We start from the raw sequence: 22,570 nt of genomic DNA on the forward strand, positions 1-22,570 counted from the left end.
TATGGGCTGAAACATCAACTCTGTTTCTCATTCACAGATGCCAACTGATTTGCCTGCTCAGCATCTTTTGTTTCAATTTTAGATTTCCAGCACCTGCTGTTTTTTTTCATCATCTTCTTTGCTTTTATTTCTGTTTTTGATTATTGTAATAGAGTTGAATTTGAGATTGTCAGGTCAAAGTAACCTGTTGATGAATTATTAGTAAACTATTGGCTTGAGTTCTTGAATGGGTTCTCCCTTATTAGCACTGAATCATTTACAAAATTCTCAAGCATCTGCAGGAAATTCCATTGGTGTTTGGTCGCACAAAACAATGTTCGCAACCAGGCACGTTGTAGGCATTTATTTTTATTCATGCCTGAGTTTATTATTTATTTTAAACCTAATGCTTTAAATGATTTGGCATGCCATGATTTTTTCCAAATGTCTGCACCCAATGTGTAGTGAGACTTGCTGCCTTTGTACTCATGTAGCAAAGTGCGAACCAAATGTCTCCTGAAATCATAGGGAAACGGGTTAAGCAATCGATGAAGTTCATTTACCGATGCATGACCATAATTATCTGGAGAAACCTGGCACGGATGAAGTGTCTTCTTTTTGGAACTGATTTGGGCAGTATTTCAGATGTTAGTGGTGATGGATTACATGGTTGCATAGAATTATCCTACTGTTTACAACTGATTGTTCAAAGTTCAGCTGAAAGTCACTTAGGGTTTTGTCTCACTGATGAAATTACTATGGTCCTGCTGCTTGAGCCTCACCATTTCACTTGTGAAGCACGTTATTCCCTTTATCATGCATCTGTATACTGGATGGCTTGATTGTAATTGTGTATTGTCTTTCTGCTGACTGGTTAGCATGCAACAAAAGCCTTTCACCACCTTGGTACACGTGCCAATAAACTCAACTAAATGTATTGCCAGATGTAATAATTTGCAGAGCCTGGAAAGTCTCCGTGAGTGATTTATAATCTACTATCAGTGCTGGCTGAAGCAGCCAGGTTCAAATTCCAGCCGCGGCTGCCCTTTACTGCTAGACCTTCCAATCTTTAGAGTCTGTGGAGTGCTGCATTGAGGTTTAGATGAAGCACCTAGCAAATGGGCAATCTGATCTTATAAAGAGGCTTAATATTCCAGATCCACATTCCTCTATTATTTTAATTCAGGTTTTTAACTTGTTGTCAATAAATGAGTCAATACCCAAGCCAAAATTGTGCAGAAAGAAAATCCAAATGAGCATGCGAAACATTCTTATGTAGTGAAGACCCATTAGAATTGTGGTTTTAGTTGTTTTCAGCCACAGTATTATTACCTGGTTGAAGGATTCAGGTAACTGATGATACACTTAAATGTTGACAACAAGAAAAATACAGTTCTGGAAAACACTGATCACTGCATGAAATAATGTTGCAGGTATTGTATTATTTTACATTAAAGTGTGTGATTTTTAACATTTGTTCATTTAAAATAATTGAAACCAATAATTTACATTTGCAGCAGATTCGGGTACGATGACCTCTGAACATTCAGGCTGTCCAGGGATGGGTTATGCAATGATCTGAAAATTGCATGAAAACAGGCACCTTTCTTTCTTTTGTGTGTGTGTTCTTTTGATTTTTATTAGATATGCTGCCCTAATATCTTTTACTGCTCGACCTTTCCTATCACTATAACGCTCATTGTCACCCTTATTTATGAACACCCTTCACTGATCTGACAAGCTGCAAGATTGTCTTAATTGGAATACCTTGGCATGCAAATGGTTTAAACATTAACAACTTTGGACAGTGGCTGAAATTGGAACTGTTTTGCTAACAACGTGATCAAGAAATTACCTCTGGCAATATTTAAAATTCAACTTCTGAGTAACAAACAAATCAATAGTTCTAAAGCTGTAAGCAGGCTAGTAACCTTAAGAACATTGTCCCTTTCCACTAACATCAGCAATATTGGGTTTTATTCAGTGGGAGTTTTGAACAACTTGCATTCACAAAGAATTTAAACAAAATAAATTTCTTAAAGCTCGACAAGTGTAGAGTCCAGCTTATGCTATTCCGATATGAGGCAAGTGGCCTTGGATAGCTTTTGTTTGGGAGATCTTAATAGCAGAAGACAAGACAGGCTTTTAAACACTTTTTATTCATTGGCTGTATGAGGCTGCAGGTGATGAAGCCTGCCTTTATTGTCCATCATTAGATGAAACTAAGGGACTTGCTGGGCCACAGCAGAGCATGGTTAAGAATCACCACGTTGGTGTGGAATTGGACTGGATAAGGGGAACATGCTTCCCTCTCAAAAGAACACGTTTGACCAGTTGGGCTTTTATAACAATGCTGACTGTTTCATGTTGGCTTTACAGATCTTATTTTAATATTCTCAAGCTACACGATGAACATTAGCAGTTCTTTGGAACTCGAGGCCACGCCTCTGAAACACTAGTAACATGACCACCACATTGGAGATACAAGGCACTACAGATGCTGCAATCTTGAGCAAAACTCAAAATGCCAGAGGAACTCTGGGTCAGTTGGAACAAGGTTCCCGACTTGAAACGTTGCCTGTCCATTGCCTCCATTGATGCTGCCTGACCCACTGATTTACTCCAGCACTTTGTGTTTAAATCACTGCAATATTGTATTCCCATTTTCAGTTTATCATAGAATGTTTACAGTGCAGATGAAGGCCATTTCACCTGTTCAGTCCATGCCAGATCAAAATAATTAAATTACTCACTTCCTCAGTCCCTGCATATTCTTCCCTTTCAGATACTAACCCGGCTCTTTTTGAATGCTACTATTAAGTATGTTTTCTCTGATCTTCCTGCTGTGCATTCCAATTCTTAACAATCATTCATTTTGTAAGAAGACCAACGCTTGTTTACTTGAATATAATTCATCCCCCCCCCCCACAAATCCCTGCTTATACATGCGCCTGTCCAACATTTTCTTAAATGCCACTGTTATATCTGTTTCCACCACCACTCCCAGCAGCCGCTCCGGAAATATACCATCTCTGTGTAGAAAAACCTTGCTCTGCACATCTCCTTTAAAATTTGTGCCAAAATAGGTTCTGACTGTCTACCCTGTCTATTCCACTCGTAATTTTATCCAGTTCTATCAGGTCTCCCAGTAACCTCTGGCGTTCCAGCGAAAACAATCCAAGTCTATCCAGCCTTTCCCTGTAGCAAAGTCAGACATCACTCTGGTAATAATTTCTCTTCATCTCCTCTGTAACCTTCATCTCAATCACATCTCCATATCCATGGAGAACAACCCTTGCTTCTCCAGTTTATCCACGTGACTAATATCTTTCATCATTTTGGTTAAATTTTCAAATCTTTTGCATTTTATCTAATGGGCAGCTCTCAAAATTGGACATGCCACTATTTGCAGCCAAACCAACCTTTTATGCAAGGTTTTTCATGACTTCCTTGCTGTTGTACTCTAATACTATTAATAAACCCAGGGATCCTAGAAGCTACTTTTAACCCTAACCTGTCCTGACAATTTCAAAGAACAATATATTTCTTTATGTCGAAGGTATTTATTCACAAAATGCTGGAGTATTCTTCAAACTGAAGAAGGGTCTGGATCCGAAACGTCACCCATTCCTTCTCTCCCGAGATGCTGCCTGACCTGCTGAGTTACTCCAGCATTTTGTGAATAAATACCTTCGATTTGTACCAGCATCTGCAGTTATTTTCTTATATTTCTTTATGTCACTCTATTCTTGTAGCCTTTAGAATGACCTGTTCCATTTAAGTCTAAATATGTCATTTTAAGATGAAACAACATTACAAATATATGTTGCAAATATAGAGAAAGTTTAAATTGCCATGGTGAGGGTTCAAATGTACAGCTAACACTTGCTTTGGGAATGTGGGAAAAGCAGCAGGTATTTCAAACAGGAGTATCCCTGTACCAAATTCACAACGTATTAGCAGGAGATTTTCCTACCCCATGTCAGGTCGCATGTGGGCAAACCCTAAATGGGAATTCAGTTATTTTTAATTCATTATTTACTGGCAGATGATAAGGGCAGTGAAGTGAAGGAATCTTTTTTGCAGGTTTTTTTTCCAATTTCCTCTCTGTGCTGGGTGTTTCCTTAAAATCTTTCTACTGTTTCTTGTTCCTAAAGCAGACCTCGTGGACAAATAAAACTGGGTATGACCGAGCTCCTCTGTTGTATGCTCTGTTAAAACAAAACATTTGTTCATCATGAAGAGAGCGAGGATGAGACTTGGGTCTGTGCAATATGTACAATATTGGTTGCACGCCCAGAAGTGCAAAAAGACACAAATTAATAAAGAGCATGAACTGGCAGCTACCTAATCCTTATTTTAAGCAAACGCAGAATTGCATTTGTATTTTTTTCATCAGAATTGACCTTTGAATGGCTGGTTCTACCAAGTTCTACTAAAATATTGTTTTATGTTATATATTAACTTGAGTTTGAATACACTGCCACTCTCAGTAATTTATCAGAATATTCTACGCATTGGCCTGTTTAGGATTTGCCTCAAAAGGAAATGTTTCCCTGAGTCTAATAAGCTGTATATCCAGAAATAAACAGTTAACAGAAAAATGAAACTTGGCTTATCCATGTAATACCTAGAACCTTTTATACATTTTAATATATTTTACGTTCATTCGTAAAATTTAATTTGCAGTTTTAACAGAACAAAATTAAATATTGCAACTCGCGGCCTCTTTTCCATTTTCAACCTTCTCTTGCCCAACTCACCATGTTGTGATTTTAAAACTTTACATTTCCTATCTTGGTTGTGCCATTCAATAGTATTTTGGCCAGTTCAATAATTGGAACAATCCTCTCGTTGCTCTGAGAGTTTGTAAACTGCTGACGATGTACTAGCTTCTATTTCAAGACCCACATCACATCCACTCTTTCTTATGATTGCAGCTCCAGTTACCATCTCATGCAGAGTGTAAGCTATAGTATCGTAGTTAGAGGATTACTTATTATTGAGGTCCTGAAAAAGTGCTCATTCCTACACCTTGGATCAAATCAGACCAAGATGGTGTATTACAATTAGTGCAGATAACTGTATGGAGAATCTTGTATATCACAAGGTTCACTCCTGCAGGAACCCGTTGTTTCTGAACTGTGGCTCAGGCTGATGTGATTTTTCACTCCAGGAAAACTAACAGGCCTCATAAATAATTTCAGTTTGGTCCACGGAATCAATGGAAGTAAAGACAAGTGAGATTCTGCTCTTTGAGGATTTTTGATAGATCGCCTTTGATCCTTCAGTTCTGTAGAAGGCTATTGTAGTTCTTTGGATTGGATCTCGCTTTTTCTCCTTCGTATTTTATTTTTCACAATCAATCAAGTTTTGTGGAACATTGTTAAGAACCAAATTTAAGATCACTTTATTGATAGGGAATTTCTGACAAAAGTAATCTGTCTGCCCAGTAGTAAATTTACGCATTGTTCGGCAAAGGCGATAAGTGGGCAATTCATTCATTAATATATCAAGGACAAGTTGCAGACTTGGAGAGCTTGTAGGTTCCAAATTGCAGCTGGAGATGTCAATATGGGAGTAATTGGCAATTGCATTCTGTTGCTTTGTCAGCACATTGGTTTGCAATATATTATTCTGTACATATGACTTAAAGTGGTAGACTTTAACTGCCATCACAAGTGGAAATATGGCAGTGTTAGGTCAGTTGTTGCTGTATATCTTGCCATCTTTACTGCCATAGGAGAGGATGGCCAAGATGCACAATAGTAGCCAGTCCAATTAAATGATCACAGTTTAGCATTTTCATTGCAAAATACACCTGACATTGTTTATGTACTTCTACCTGAACTTACTTGTTTGAGTATCAGGCATAGTGCCAGGGCATTGACCCTCCTGTAACCTTGTTCTTGTCCAAGTTAGCTAATGTGATGTCAATGCAAGACGTTAGAGCAGAATATTTCACTGTGCAGAGGGAGGACGATTGAAGCTGTAACTCATTGTTTGATTACTTGGACCAAACTCTTTAAAGAGGCATGCACAGAGTTTTAATATTTGCAGAATTTCAGCAATTTTTAAGAATATAGTTTGCACTCTGCCTTAATTCCATCATTTCTTCATGTTTCATAGTCCACTCCAATTCCGTCTTTCTTGCCTGCTCTGTTGAGTCCTAATATTAACAATTTTAATTGAGAGCAGCTTTGCTTTATGTGGACAATATTTAATTGTCTGAACTTAAATCCTGTAACCTTAAAACAATATTTGCATTGTGATAAATGAACAAGTTAAGAATGCAACGTTGGGAAAAATATTCTTATACTCAAATTAAAACTTTGAATGTTGTGACTCTATCTAATATTTTATGATACAGTGGTTGGTTGCTGATTCTGGTTAGTCTATTAAGAAAATCTATCAGGAAACTGTTTAGTTCCTAGCAAATAAGGGATAACCTGCAGGTGAATTGTCCTGGTTTATCTGGCCGTCACCCTGGTTTGTACACAATAGAATTTGATGGATTGCTGGTACGGGCAGGTTGCAGAGAGAAGGCAGGAGAATGAGGTTGAGAGGAAAAATAGATTAGCCATGATCGAATGGTGAAGCATAGGCCGAATGGACTAATTCTGCTCCAATGTCTTTCGATACTTGCACATGGCCTCCCACAGCACTACTTTAACATGTCTTTGCTGCTGCAAAATAACTTCAAAGCTTTGTTTCTGTCCATGGAGAATGCAACACTTTCTGTTCACTTTTACTGTGCAGACTTAAGGTTGCATGGCCCAGAATCGACCAAAAATGGCAAATAAGCCTGATCCCATGGATGTCCACACAACCATTCCCCATGTCCCCATGAGTATAGCAATGAGCTTTTGAATCAGTAAAATTTCTGTTAACCTCAGAGATATTTTCTCCATTTATGGAGCCATATTTCAAGCACCACTCTTCATTCATAAACTACTTAATTAGACTTAGTTTTCATATCCCTTTAACTGAACAACAGTCAACATGCTATACATTGTTATATAAATAGTCATTTAGTTTTGAATTTTCAATATACGTTAACACTGAAAGCTGAGAGTCCAGGTTATTTTGAAGTAAGACATCATTTATCTCCCACGACCTGAATTTGTGTGTATTCTCTTTGTCTACTAGCTGAGGAAATATTCTTTATTCTGAATGTTATTCCATGTAAAACAAGTGTTGGGGCTGTTCCAATCCAGTGCATGGGTATGGATGCAAAAAGCTACCAATGTTGAATCTATTTGATTTATCTACCTGAACGTGTAGCTTACGTTATTGAAAGGAGTCACTGAATTATCAATAACCTAGCCTATAAATGATTCTTTCGATTCTTCTATCTTAACCAAGGTCTAGCAGATATTGTGTTTTGTACAGAGCAGAGAGGATCAGTAACACCGATATATTAGTTAGGTAGGTAGTTTAGGGAGAAGCAATAAAGAACATTTCTTAATGGTTGATGGCAATTGCTTAAACATAGTGTGATCAATGTGTGTGCCCCCCTGTGGCATCCCAAATCACTTTGTAACCAAATAAGTGTTTATTTTTATGTGATTGGATGCCTGTAGCTAGTAGTGTTCCACAGAGATCAGTGCTGGGATCCTTGCTGCTTGTAATAGAATCAATGGTTTGGATGTGGATGTCAGTAACTTTCATAGGTGACATGAAGGTCAGTGGAGTTGTTGACAGTGTGGGGGGTTATTATAAGCTGCAGGATATTGTCAATGTTTTGGTGAAATGTGCCGAGAATCTTTAATTCAGATAAATGGTTGGTGTTGAATCTTGGGAATGTCAATGGGGCGATGATGTGCACCATGAATAATAGGGTCATAGGGAACGTAGAGGAATAGAGGGACCTTGACGTTCAAGTCCAAAGATTTTTTTAAAGATTGCAATGCAGGTGAATAATGTAGTTAAAGAGACATATGCGTGGCTCGCCTTCAAGAATGAGGGCATTGACGACAAAATCAGGGAGGTTATGTTCCAACATTATAAAACATTGGGTAGACCTCAGCTGTAGTTATGGTCACCGCACTACATGAAAGATGAGATAATAGAAACAAAGAACTGCAGATGCTGGTTTACCAAGGAAGGCCAGAGAATGGCGGAGTCATTCAGAGGGACAGGAGTGGTGCCATGCGATAGTGCTGGAGAGGGCGCCGTGGAGATTCTCCAGGATGTTGCCTGGGATTGATCACCAGTTGTGAGGAGAGACTGGAGCGTCTGGTGCTGTTGTCCCCGCATCAAAGCAGATTATGAGAGGGACATGATTCTCAAATGTCAAATTATGAGTGGTATAGATGGGTTAGGCTACAGGAAAGCATTCCCCACATCAGAGTTAGATAAATCTAGAGATAATCTACAGATTTAGTGTAAGGGGTGAGAGAGTTAGAGGGGATCTGAGGGGAACCGTTTTCACCCACTGAGCGATGCGTACCTGGAACACACTGCCTGAGAGAGTGATGGAAGCAGAGTCTCTGACTGCATTGAGAAATGGCCAGGTGGGTGTCCAGTTCTTGAATCACTGAGGCAGAGAAGGCTGTGGGGCAAGTGCTGGCAGGTGGGATTAATATGGATAATTATTTGGTCAGTGTGGATGGCCAAATGGACTGTTTTAGCATCACGGAACCATATGTACGAATTCACCTTGGTGACATGGTTTCTACTGCACAGAATGATGCTGGGAATATGGAATAATTACTGGAGTTCTTTCAATTTACTTAACTGGAGTGAATTGATTTGATGCGCAATGTCGCAGCTGATTCCTTTGGGTTAGTAATAAAGAAACTTCACCTATCATTGCTGTTGCGCTTGAAGAGGGCATCAAGCAATGCCGTATTGTGTTAATGCTCTAACTCCTCATGAGCAAGGGGGAAAGTTGATATTTTTAATGCTCCACTGGCAAGCTGCTGATTTATGCTGATGGCTAGAAGCCAATTTGAAGCCAAGTATTTCTCCACAGAAGGAGGCAGAAAGTTAAAAGGGTAGATAAATCCAGTAAAACTGTCCCTCGCTAACCTGAGTGATATGAGCAGAGCTTGGCCTAAGCTGGTGTTATTCTGCATGGACTGGTGCTTGTTGGAAACCATAGCAGAAACAAAGTGGATCTTTAACCAACGATTATTATCAATTCTGAGGAATCACTCAGACAAGCTTCACTTCAGCTGGAAGGCAAACGTTGCACTTATACCTGTCACCTTCAACGTATAAAATCCAGCAAACTCCTCTGCTGCCGAATCAACAAAGCAGGATCTTTATTAGCAATTAATCATGATTAGTTTCTGATGAGCTTGGCTGAATGTTTGTGTTGGATCTAATAATGTGAGTGCCTGGTGAAGAAAATCACTTGCATATAATCAGAGATTTGCATTTTCAGGTTTTGCATGTTTGAGATGAAACATTTTGTAAAGAATTGATGGAGGTTGTATAATTTGCTGCATCCAAATTGCTTTGTTCAATGGGTTCCATTTGCATGTATCATTTTGTTTTCATTTCCGCCAGCCTTGGTGATATAAATTACACTTTTTTTTTGTTACAATAACTATGCAAAAAACAGATTATCGAAGACACGTGTCTGGTCAATTTATTTTATCTTGCTCTCTAGTTTTAGGCAGAAGTTCCTCAATTCTTTTAGAATTACTTATGAATGACAATAAATGCTGAAAATGCAAATAGGTACTTCTAATTTTGTGATCTCCATGTTGCAGAGAGCGCTGCTTTATTTGTGTTATGTTGGCTGTGTTATGTGATGTGAATCCTAACCCTTACCATTAATCACGTTGCAATGGTGACTAATAAGCTGAGTTGCTCCTAATTGGCGCCTTTTTGTTGAACTTGCAGATTCAACCACTAGTGATTCAGCAAAGTCGAAGGTAAGGATTACAATATTTGGAGACTTCAGTAATTCAACTACCGTGTCAATATTCACATCCATTACATCTGAACCTAGTGCTTTCTTTTCCTGTGCTCCAAACATGTCAACTGGGATGGTTTGCATTTTCTCTACAACATCCCAACTGTACTGAGATAAAGTTGAATCTTGATGGTACTAAGTAATTCATTTCTTCAAGAAACTCAACACTCAAAACTAATTTCTTAATATCTTCACTTCTTCCCTTAACCTGCAGATTTCTAAAATGCAACTTCTCAAAAGATACTACCTGACCCACTGAGTTACTCCAGCATTATCTTTGGTATAAACCAGCATCTTGATTCTACATGACTGTATTCTCACTTGACTGATTTCTGTGCCTCACACCTATCAGACTGGTGTCCAGAATCTACCTTATTAAAAAAAACAGTCTCCATTGATAACTGCATTAAATAAGTTCTATTCAGAAAGAATCAATGATTATTAACATTTTCTTAGATTTTTAATATTGTGACCCTATTTATTCAAAACGATTCATGTTGGAAATGAGCAAACACAAAGTGCTATAGGAACTCAGCGGGTCAGGCAGATTCTGGGGAGAGAATGGACAGGTGATGTTTCGAGTCAGGACCTTCTTCAGTCTGAGTGTCGTCGGCTGTGGGAGGGAAATTGGTGGATAAGAGAGGTGGGTGAGGGCCACGCCGGGCAAGTGATAGGTGGGTACAGATAAGGTGGATTTGATTGGCAGATGGGTGGAGTCACAAAGGCTAGAGCTGGAAAGATGACAAAAGGGTGGAGAGGAGAGGAAGTGGGCTGTGACGTGGACATCATCCATGGGGTCTGGCCTACCCTGCCCTCGTAGTCGGCTGTGGGAGGCACCCCGGGGGAACAATGGTGGATGGGTGAGGAGAGGGACTTGAAGCCCAAGGAAGGGGATGGCTGGTGGCCGCAACAGCCTGGGACCTGCCTGGAACAGGCACCACTCTTAAGAACTAGAGCGTGGAGTTTGAACATGGCCCCAAAACATTGGGGCATCTTGCATGCAGGCTCGGTAGACCTTTTCTGTACACTTGCTAAATGAGGATTGGGTGTATGGCTATACACGACTGGACTGTTTGTCAGAAAAAGAGGGGATGTTCAATGAGATCTGGGTGTCCTAGTGCATCAGTCAATGGAAGGAAGCAAGCAGGTACAGCAGGCAGTGAAGAAAGCCAATGGAATGTTGGCCTTCGTAACAAGAGGAGTTGAGTATAGGAGCAAAGAGGTCCTTCTACAGTTGTACCGGGCCCTGGTGAGACCGCACCTGGAGTACTGTGTGCAGTTTTGGTCTCCAAATTTGAGGAAGGATATTCTTGCTATTGAGGGCGTGCAGCGTAGGTTTACTAGGTTAATTCCCGGAATGGCGGGACTGTCGTATGTTGAAAGACTGAATCGACTAGGCTTGTATACACTGGAATTTAGAAGGATGAGGGGGGATCTTATTGAAACATATAAGATAATTAGGGGATTGGACACATTAGAGGCAGGAAACATGTTCCCAATGTTGGGGGAGTCCAGAACAAGGGGCCACAGTTTAAGAATAAGGGGTAGGCCATTTAGAACGGAGGTGAGGAAGAACTTTTTCAGTCAGAGAGTGATGAAGGTGTGGAATTCTCTGCCTCAGAAGGCAGTGGAGGCCAGTTCGTTGGATGCTTTCAAGAGAGAGCTGGATAGAGCTCTTAAGGATAGCGGAGTGAGGGGGTATGGGGAGAAGGCAGGAACGGGGTACTGATTGAGAGTGATCAGCCATGATTGCATTGAATGGCGGTGCTGGCTCGCAGGGCTGAATGGCCTACTCCTGCACCTATTGTCTATTGTCTAAAAAGAACTTCACTGTGTTAGCACTTTGCACATGTGACAATAAAAGCAACATTGAACCAACTGGAACCCAATATTCGTGGTCTTATAGGACAAAATAACTGTTTACACAAGTTACATTTTCACTAGTTTAATGACCTTTTTAATCCATTGAAATGTTTAAAATGCTTCCTTTGAATTTAAACTACGATCTCATGTCAGATACAGATCCATCAGATAATCACAGATGAAGGAAATCATTCATCTCAGCCTATCCATTTAAAACCCTTCCCAATACTGCATAATAAATCCTAGATTAGTTAAGTGCAAAGATGTGTGGTTGGTGGAAATTTAGAAGTTTATTTCACAAAAAGCTCTGGATACTTAGACAATAGGAGCTCTCACATCAGAGAGATGCTTTGGTGGATAAGAATACTGAGGAACATGAAAGAAATGGGAAGTCATGGAGTTCAGCTCAGATCAGTCATAATCTTACAGAATGATCAAGTGGCCCAAAGGAACTAAATGGCCTATTCCTATTCCTTTTTTTTTTTTTAACGATCGGTATCAAAAATCAAATATATGTGTAATTGATTTACATTCAAATTCAAAAACGACATCAGCTTACCATAGTATGGAAATTGCTGATGAGGCATTTACATGGGTTGAGGAATTAAGGCAAATTGGATGTATGAATTTTGAATTTAAAGTGCCAGTGCCATTTCAGTAACTGTTTTCCAAATCTGACCATGTTCGTGTGTTGTGGCTAGAAACATTATATCAGCTTCAAATCAGGTCAACGTCAAGTACAATTTCCATTCTGTTTTGCTCTGATTAATTGGAGTCGACTTGTTGTGGTGCTGCTACCCCACGGCTAAACTAATGCCGTTCATTTGCAGTCCATTAGAAGTGCAGGCACAGGTTTAACTGTTTGTTCTGCCTCGGATGTGAATGGTGAAATTGTCCACTCTGTAATCATGTCCTTGCTGGTCAGAAATGTAAATGTCATTTCAAACTACCACATGCTGCAATTAATAAATTGCCAGAGTACTGCGTGTAAAATGTGTAGTGTAAGAGAATTGGGAAGGAAGAAATGGTAACAAAAAAAGAGGGCATCTCTGAATGGTCAAAAGGTATCCCTGAGACTTGTTTCACTTTTCAGTGAGATTTTTGTGGTTGATCTTACTCCACATATTGCTGTGTCCCCCTATTCCTTAATACCTTTGGTTAATTAAAATGTATCAATCATATTTAAAATTAATGATACATCCAATTACCATTGATGTTTGTGGAAGGAAGTCCCAAATGTCTATCAGCCTTTGCATATTTTAAGCATTTTCCAGTTTCATTCTTGAGAGCACTTTATTGATTTGCCTTCAGTGCTGGCTTCCTCAAACAGCGGAAATAATTTCCCTCTACTTATCCTTTCACTCTCCTTAATATCAAACAAATCATACCTCAACTCCAGGCATCAAACTCCTGTATTGTCTATGTAATTGGTGGCACCTTCGTATCAATGCTAACCTCCCAAGATAAATTGTACATAAAACGAGAACACGATTAAGTTTTTGATAAACTGCATAATCAGCTACATCCCAGTGATTTTTCTGAATATGGTTTCCCTCGTAACATACAGTGAGATACGCTGGACTGCCGATATCTTTTTAAAGAAGTCCCACACTCCCTTCCATTCAATAATCTGTTGAAAAAATATTCTGTACACAAATGTTCTTTTGAAGCTGTTGAATAATTGGCTAAAAGGAAGGAGAACCACTTAAAGTTTGTTTGCTGGAATGCATCAGCTTAGTTTAGTTATTGGATTAAGCTTTTAAAACATCCACTCAGATATAACAAAGGCAGATTTAGTGCAGGTATGATCACATAATCAGTGATGATTTTTTTTTACAGTAGGATTGTTCATATCTCCAATGTGACTATAGTCCTCTGGGATCTGTGTGTTTGCTTTTTTTTTCATTGGCATTTCATACAAGTGGAAGCAAATTTTCAGTATTAAATGACCATCAAATTAAATGTAGGAAATTAAGAGTTGGTCAGTCAACAGCTGAAATACAAGTTAACATTTTGGGGAAACTCTATGACAAACCAGCCTTCTGTTCAGATGTAGAATACTACTTTAAATAAATGCTTCTTTGATGCAGACAAACAGAATTCCTCTCTTACTTCAGATGGTCAGCATGTTCATATTTTTGTTCTATCCTTTCTCTACAAATGTCTTTTGTTCACAGTTAGTTGCATCGTCTTCATGGAAGTAATTTTATGCTGTTTAATTCCAGGGATCGTGGGGCTCCAGGAAGGATCTGTACAACAGGGAGCTTGTGATGTCAATCTTTGCAGCGGCCAACCGTAAGAGGAAGAAAAAGGAGGCAAAAATGCTTGAAAGTAGCACAGATGATGATTCCGAGCATGAACCTATTAAGGCTATTAACAACGAGAGATCATTAGACAAGAAGGACACAGACAAAAAGAAGGATGTAGCAGGACAGAAAGAGAGGGAGCTGGGTATTAGCAGGAACAGAGGGGTGGAGCCAATTCACCAGTCCATTGTTCGTAAAGAAAGTCTGAAGAAAGCAGGAGAATCTAATCATTCAAACCAGCACTGCCATCAGCCATCTCAGTGGGAGAGCGAGGAAGCTAACGTGGACTCTTCATCTAAACCACATCTCAGCCCATCTTCAATTGGCACTGAGCATTCGCTCAAAGAAGGGACCGCTCTCAAACCTCTGGATTCAGATAGAAGAAGAAAATGCACAGGTAATCCAGCAACTAGTACTGGTCCTCAGTGTGACAACAATAGTGAACTGTTTTGCAAAAGCTCCAAACAGATGTGGCGCACACCTGAGATGGAGCACAGGGAGTTAATTCCCACCGATGCCAGCTCAATTGTTTCAGGATATTCCACCATTTCGTCCATAATGACAACCTTGGATCACCACTTCTGTTCTGAGGTGCAATCCATTGCAGAGAGCAGGGGTGATGAAGCTGATGATGAGAGAAGTGAGCTCATCAGCGAGTGTGGAGGTCAGATTGAAACGGACAACGAAAGTGGTTACCTCACACGCACGCTACCAAGCAAGGCCTCGAGCTCGCAGCAGGAGAGAGGCAGGTTTTGTCGTCGTGAGTCAGATAGCAATACGAGCTCTGACAAAGAAGGAATCGCAACACAAAAGTTAAGCAGTGTGCCATCTTTTAATTCTCACAGATTAATACAGTGCGACACTTTGGCTCGGAAGAAATTGACCAAACCAAAAGGAACAAATGAACTTGGCACCATGATCAATGAAGATAAAGAGCCTTCAGTGGTAACAAATCTGTTTGATAATGCGAATCATCCTAATTCCACCAAAAAGCACAGTTTCCTCAAGAGTGACTCGAACAAAGAAGATGCGACAAAAGCAGCAAAACGCATACTGGCTGATCAAACAAAGGTTCGGCTCAAAACCTCGGCAGATGATATGTTTGGAGTAGGGCTGAGAAAACAGAGTTCTCCAGAGACCCGACGAAAGAAGAACATTAGAAGGAGACATACAGTGGTGGTACAGAATGATTTATCAGAGTTTCACTTCAGAGAATGGAAAGAAAACCAACTGGACAGCAAGGACAGCAGTTGCAAAGGGGGAAAAGCATCTAACATGAGCCAGTTAAAGCATAAAGTTGATTCTTGGGAGACGTCAGACTCAGGAGGAAAAATGCAGCCGGATTTAGAATCTAAACCCAATGAAATATCCAGACCAGGAGACCCAGATCCACAGTATTGTTCCGGTCATCTAAGTGGGAATCGGCAACCTGAACAGCCAGCATTCAATAACAAGAACTTGAGTAGCAATACAACCTCGTCTTCCCAGCCAGCTAGCTTGACAGTAGTTCAATGTAGAGACAGTGACTCAAATTCATCCAAGTCCACAGGGATAAAGGCTCAGAAACATCCGACCTCTTCTCGATTCCATCAGTACCTTTGATGGAAATTGTTTAGAGCTGAAACATTCAGGAGCTAGGCCAACATAAGGGGTATATTTCCTCCCCACACCCCTCAGAAACAGGTTGGAAAACTCCCGGTCATTGGAGCCCAAAAAAATCAATTTTTACAATTGTTTACCAATAGAATCCAGAAGTTCCACCATTAATGACTTTTTAAAAAACTTTTTTATCAATTTCCCTTCACTTAACTATCTTCGTCTTATAGAAAATTGAAAGATACTGCTGCATTGTCTTTTTGGAAATCTTATTTGTTTCTCGTAAGCGATTAAGCTAGATGGACATTAAGAGACATACTTGGATTCTTTGAGGCAAACCAAATTAATTGTTTGGAAATAACATTTGAAACAAAATTACCAAAACCATTTAGACTTTGAATTCTATGCAGATTTGACCAACTCTTCATAGAAGTTCCACAGATGTAGACAAATCCTTGGAAAATTGTCTTTTAGGTCACTTAATGGTTTCTCTCCAAATTCCATTGGCTTCTCACAACAGATAGAGTGAGATATCTGTATCTGGTGATCTGTTGAAATCTCCGCAATTAGCGTTTATCCCAGGAAATGTGGACTTTTCCATCATTTGAAAGATATAGACTGTCTGAATATTGTTTTGTGAAGGATCTGTCCCCAAATGATTTTTCCCTTTACATTGTGGATGCATCAAGTATATTTGGAGCATTTTATGTTCAATACATCAGATCTTTAATGGCACAGGGCAGGTCAGAGTGGATGTGGGCTAAAGGGAATGATTCAAAAGGGCTGTAAATAGTCAGTGTACGGTGTAGTTGCAGAATTCAAAGGACTTTAACTACTAATTGCCGTTGTGGTTAGAGGTTGTCATAAGAGTAGCGAGCGTTGAAATTGCTTTGCTAACCTTCCATGTTTTGGTGCAGTTTAACTCAGTCAGTTGAACCTTGGTGTCACAACTTATAACGATCAACATAATTTCTTTCCAGTTTGCACAGAGAAGGTGGTGCTCCCAGTTTCAGTTGCTCAAAAGAAAGGGAAGGATTTGTGATCGATGGAGCACTTAAACTCTCATATATTTAGGAAAACATTCAAAATACTATGCAGGTACCTTTAGGTAATTCACTAACTGCAGCAGCAAGGTGCTGCCTCATGATGAATCTTCACTACTTTGACTTCCAATTCCTTATGTTGTTCATTGGAGTTGATATTGTTCCTTACTGGCTACTTACTGTCTGCAATTAAAACCTGGCACACAGGGAGCAAATTCAACAAAATTCCATTTTACTCGAGTTTTATTTTTGACAAAATTTGATAATTGATTTTTAAATGTGTTTTATTTTTTCCCCTTTACCTCCTTGGATTTAATTTAATTAAGAGTGAGCACAGGCGACTTGCTTCTTAGCTCTGCTAGTTACTAGTATTAGGAGTTAACTCTGACTGCAGATCTACTGTGTTCAATGGCTCTTGTGATACCAAAGATTGGAGTTTAATTCTTGTGATGTCGACGTAGACCTAATTTTGAGAGAATGCTGATTAAAAGAGCAGTCTTTTTAATTGGCTTTGATCTCTTGCTTCTCATATCTCGCCAAACAGCTTGGAAACTAATCTAAATAAAAGATATTAGCGGTCAGTTAGCAAGTTGTGTGACTGTCATCTGAGGGCATCTCAACAGCCATTGATTTCAGCATCTGAAGGTAAGAGGTAGCATGATGCAGGTGGCTTACAGCTTGCACTGAGAATATCCTCCCAGCTTCTCTTCCTCCACTGCCACAACTTCACTGGAACTGAAGGCGAAATCCTGCGTGCGCATTTAAATATTGGATTTGCCGCACTCCAGCTTTACAATGGTGAAACTGGAACACTTTGGAGGATAAGTAAATGAAAAATAGAAATAAAATGAACTCATCCGTTCAGGGATAAGTAAATGAAAAATAGAAATAAAATGCTGGAAATACTCAGCAGGTCAGGCAGCATCTGACATGCTGACAGAGTCAGAATGACAGAGCATTTCCAGCATTTTGTGTTCACTGCAGAGGTGAGGTTCCAGACAATTGAAGCTTCCTTTGACCATCAGAATATGCGATTGCTTGCTCGTTGTTTCCAGATCTAGTTGTTGACATATTAGTCTGCATTAAATGTTTACTACCAGATGAGAGTAAATTGAAACTTTCATTTTCCCCTAGGTGATTCAAGATTTCAATCTGGTCATAAATAATTTCTGTTAATTGCATATTAGCTTCCTGCTGTTTAATAACAGATTTAATTATTAAGAAATCAATTTATAAAAAGGATAAATCTATTTTCTGCTTTAAAAAAAAAAAGTAGTTATGCTTTACTACAACTAATGCACTAATCACTAAAGTATTTATGTTTTGTACTTATTAACAGAAAGATTAGATACCCAAACTAACAGGTTAAGATTTGTTTTATTTAATTAAGATGTCTTTTGGGAGCACCATCTTTGTGTCGAAATTGGTGAAGGGTGAGTCTGGAGAATTTTCTATCAGTTTTATCAAGAGAAATGTGGAACCCCTGGAAGTGCTGATGGATTTTGTTGGTATTTAATGCACTAGCACAGTGGTAGGGATACATGTTAAAATCTGCCAGGCAGAACATGGATTTAATGGCTGTAATTTTAAAATGCAAAGTGAAATGGAACTCCCTCATCATTTTAATCACAAGGATAGATATTATGGTAGCACTTAGTGTCCAGCACGACTACATTCATGGTGAATAGTCGTTTTATTCAGTTCAACCTATTTTACATCCAATATGTATTGCCACAACAAATATATCAGCACAAGGTCTTCTGGCATTTGTTCAGCTGGCTGAGACAATGACAAAATGTCCACTTTGAACCTTGTCTTTGCTGAATTAACAGATTTCAACCAGGTCATGATTCTCTGTAAACATTGACACACACATTAACAATGACCAGAAAGAATATCTGCTTTCCATGGAACAGACTAAACCCCTGGGAGGGAGACAGTACTCATGAACAAAGTCAGGTAGAAGGTTATAGGATAGTTGAGGGTTCAGGTGAGACATTGAGAAATTGCCATTATTCCCAATGTGGAACATATTAAAAATCATTTTCGGACACTTTATTTGCCCTTAGTTTCTTGTCCATTATTTTCAGCTCCACCCAGCAAAAGTAGGCAATTTCTGTAACTGCGAGCCAGTGTTTATTATTTTATTCAACCCTGAAAAGGACTTGCATTTCCTCACCCGTAACCCAGCACCTCTTCACTCCGAGTGCAACATCCAGTTGTTGCTTAATAATTCACCTGAATCAGAAGGATACATAAGCCCCACAGAAGTACATGAACAGACAATAAGGGAGACACAAGTACTACCTTGATGAGAATATTTTCTTTGCATCTGTAATTGGGGGCAGGAGGAGATCGGACTGGAGGTAGGAAAAGGACAGAACAAATCATTCACTTTTGTATTGCTCAGATTAGGAAAAATAAACTTCTGTTTCTTAAAAATCCAAGCATGTAAAGTAAGAATTTATGGTCTGTTTTAGAGAACCCATTGAAAACATGGTAATGAACCAGAGCCCTGATTGCTAAATTAATATTTTGCTACCAGAAGGAATAAGCATTCCAGAATACAAATTTTCTTAATACTTCCATTTAAAAAGATTTACTCTTTAAAAATTGCACTTGGAGATTCATTCACCCACTGTTACAGCAAAGGATTGGTTTTGCTCTTCTCTGTGGAGCACGGTATCATATCCAGTTATTGTTTCACGAGTTTCTATGCACGTCTACAAACTGAAGGACTAGGTGGGGGTTGTTGAGAGAGGCGAAAGAGACATGCTATGTACTTAGATGTTTAAACAAAGTATGACTGCACTCCTTTTGGCATTCTCTTTAAAGTTAATATATTGTACAGAGATATCAGATAGTAATAAAACTTTCTGGTACATAGAGTGTTGTAGTTTATATATGTTAGCCAATAACTGCTTCTAATTACATACAGCATCGTCAGTTTGCTAATAATTAATTCTAGCATTAGCATCTTTTCTAACTTCCCCATTTTGAAAACTTTGATATAAAACCCCAGTGAGGAGGGAAAGAGCAGCTCATGTTCCACATGTTTTGTGTGGGCTAGTTATCCTCGTGATTTTGACCTTTAATGTCAAGCCTTTTCCCCTTTCCATGGCCACCTGAATCTGTTGTGTGCTGTTACTTATCTAACGGAAGCTAATGAATCTAAGTTCATAGTGACATCTTTGTAGACAATGCTGAAGGCAGTTAGGTGGGGAGAGAATTCAAGCACTGACTAGCTCCTGATGTTTTTGTTTTAGTGATGCATTTGTGGCTACATGATTTTCTATGGTTTTGTATTAAAAAATTGAGCATTTAATCTCGTTGTGTGTACATATAAATATATATAATATATTTTTGTTGCATTGTTTACATTCGTGCTTCTGTGCACATTTTTTTTGTTTCCACTGTTACTTGAATTTTTAATTTTCGATACTTTTGCTCCTCTGCTTGCTCAGGTCGAATTAAAAACTCGGTAACATTCAAATCCTTTTAAAAAATGCATTTAAGAACTTGTTTAACCAGAGCCACAGACTGCACATGCAGGACTGCCACGGTTCTGCAATAAAAAAATATGTAGTCACCAATATAAGGTCTGGGAAAGGTCGAAACATCACACTCAAATTGTTTTTGAAGATTATGAAATAAGAAAAGACTGAATGATAAACCATGTTTTGGAAGTTTTGTTCACCATTAATTTTATAAGTGAGTTCTCAGAATTTTGCTAAATAATTAATCTTTAAACCCAGTTAAACTGCTATTTTAACACCTAACTGTGCAAAAAGAATTAATTATTATGATTCCTTACTTGCTTCTTGTCCCCCACGATAATGGAAAATACCTGTGATTTCTTTTCAACTTTAAAATGTAACCTGAAACCCCTGTACTGGGGGCCACAGTTCTTCTCAAACGTGGCGTGTACAAGGCAGTCGGCTTGTTTGTGTGGCAACTTCTTAAGGTTTAGATCATGAGCAGCAATGGCTTTTTAGTTTTGAATCAGTGTAGTCAAGTGTAGTTCATTGGGGTAGAAGCGCGACTTTTCAGTATGGATTGCATCTCGAACCAGTGGTGTCAGGTATAAGAGCGTCCTGCTGAACCAGTGTTCTAGCTGTTAAGACCAAGGTTTTTTTCTAAAACTACCAAGGTTTGCCAAAAATTATCTTAACAAAACATGACTATTTCTTACTCATATTATTTGTAAATGTTTGTGGATTTTTTAGTGGTTTGTGAAAATATTTTCATCATGTCTCTGAAATTGATTGTTACCACACAATGTGCAAATGCACCTTAAAACAAGCCAAGTAGTTTGACAGTTTTGGATTATTGTTGACCGCAATTGTATTTAGCCAATTTTACCTTTTCATGTAAAATGCCTCTTTTTTTTTGTTGCAAGTTTTTTCACATCTTGATTCCAGACTGCTCTGGAATTTATGTTAATATAACTTTTAACTTTTTTTTAATTTAACACAAATCTTGCCCAGTTATAAACCTGTTTTTGTTTTGTATATACAGTATTTCTCGTCGTTTTTCCCGACGTTTTCTGGAAAGGTTGAGAGAGAGGTGTGCGGGTTATATCAGCTGTGTTGGGCGTCTTGCACGATCTGCTCTCTGGCCTTTTCCAGACTCCGCTTGAATATTCCAAAATCTGATGCCAAACGAAAAGCCCTCACTTTCGAGCATCTTGGCTAAGCTTGGGGAGGGGTTGTGCGATGAGCACAAGTAGTTCAGTCTGAAACACAGCAGAGAGGGGAGGGGGGGATTTCAGTATTAACAGCCCACAGCCTGTGGATAAAGAACCATGCTACACTGTCAAAGGAACAATTGTACCACTTCGAGACAATTAGTAAGACACGCTGACCGACTGAGATGTTATATGCCCCACTGTTCCAGCGTTCTTTATTATTTGTGTTCTGTTGCTGTTTACCTGCAGTATTGAGAGAGATTGTTTGGCGAGCAAGCATTTTAGTGCTTCCATTTTAATACAAAAAATCAGGCATTCCAATGGAGCATTGGACAATGCTGTCAGCAAGACCTGCTTCCAATTTACAGTGCTCTGTTTATTAAATTACGCAAATTTGCTGTAAAGTTAACTGCTTATTTTGTAAATATGTTGAAGTGTCATCTCGGACAAAAGTTGTGTAACATAGATATATAAATAGTGTTTAATTAAAACAAGTTTCTTTTTGCCTCTTTGCCAATAGGCTGTAAAAGAACATTGTGATATTGTTAAATTCTGCATGAACTTCTGGAGTTTACAACTGCAAATGTACATGCAAATCGCGATGCTTTAAATAATGCACCATCCTATTTTATAATAATGAAAATAAACTGATGTCCCCTCCAGTAAAACTAGTTTCCCATGTATTTTATTCTTACTTGCGTATTGCTGCCTAAGTTGTTTATGGGTCAAAACTGTTATTTTGCAAAGATAGGCACATGACACACTGCATTCACAACCTGCAATCGTTGTGGTACAAGCCAGTTAGAATTTAACTGAAGAATTATTAACTGTGTTTCCAATGACTGTGCCGTGACTCGTACTTGTTTGGCCCAGTGACTCGTACTTGAGGCTACTTGTTTGGCCCAGTGTCTTGGGAGAGCTTTGCACAGTTATGCATGTATTCTTTGAGGCTGGAGGACTTTGTGCCGCTAACTTGTAGCGTAAGGCTTAAATAGTGGGTCACAATCCACTGAGCATTTTCTCAATTTAAGTCGATACAGAAACAAGGAACTGCAGATGCTGGTTTGCAAAAAAAGACACAACGTGTTGGAGTAAATTATTGGGTCAGGCAGCGTCCCTGGAGGACATGGGTGATTTTTGGGCTCGGGACCGTTCTTAAACTTGTGGC

At 39.1% G+C, this 22,570-nt stretch overlaps 1 protein-coding gene across 8 annotated transcripts in view; it reads left to right on the forward strand.

Annotated features, from left to right (window-relative positions):
- The window catches only part of arhgap23a (Rho GTPase activating protein 23a), a 240,353-nt gene extending 218,295 nt beyond the window's left edge, over positions 1–22,058 (forward strand). For 3 of the 8 annotated variants that reach the window (XM_078424707.1, XM_078424705.1, XM_078424706.1), the window contains 2 exons: positions 9,835–9,866; positions 13,996–22,058. In XM_078424707.1, the coding sequence (XP_078280833.1) occupies positions 9,835–9,866; positions 13,996–15,678 (1,715 nt within the window). In that variant the 3' untranslated portion in view covers positions 15,679–22,058. Of the gene's footprint in view, positions 1–1,496; positions 1,600–4,136; positions 4,163–9,834; positions 9,868–13,995 lie in introns of those variants that run through there. The other 5 variants (XR_013549132.1, XR_013549133.1, XR_013549134.1 and 2 more) reach the window with 5 other exon arrangements.
- The last annotated feature ends 512 nt before the right edge of the window (positions 22,059–22,570 follow it).

Source organism: Rhinoraja longicauda, chromosome 29, assembly GCF_053455715.1.
Source record: "Rhinoraja longicauda isolate Sanriku21f chromosome 29, sRhiLon1.1, whole genome shotgun sequence".
In the NCBI taxonomy this organism is placed as follows: Eukaryota; Metazoa; Chordata; class Chondrichthyes; order Rajiformes; family Arhynchobatidae; genus Rhinoraja; species Rhinoraja longicauda.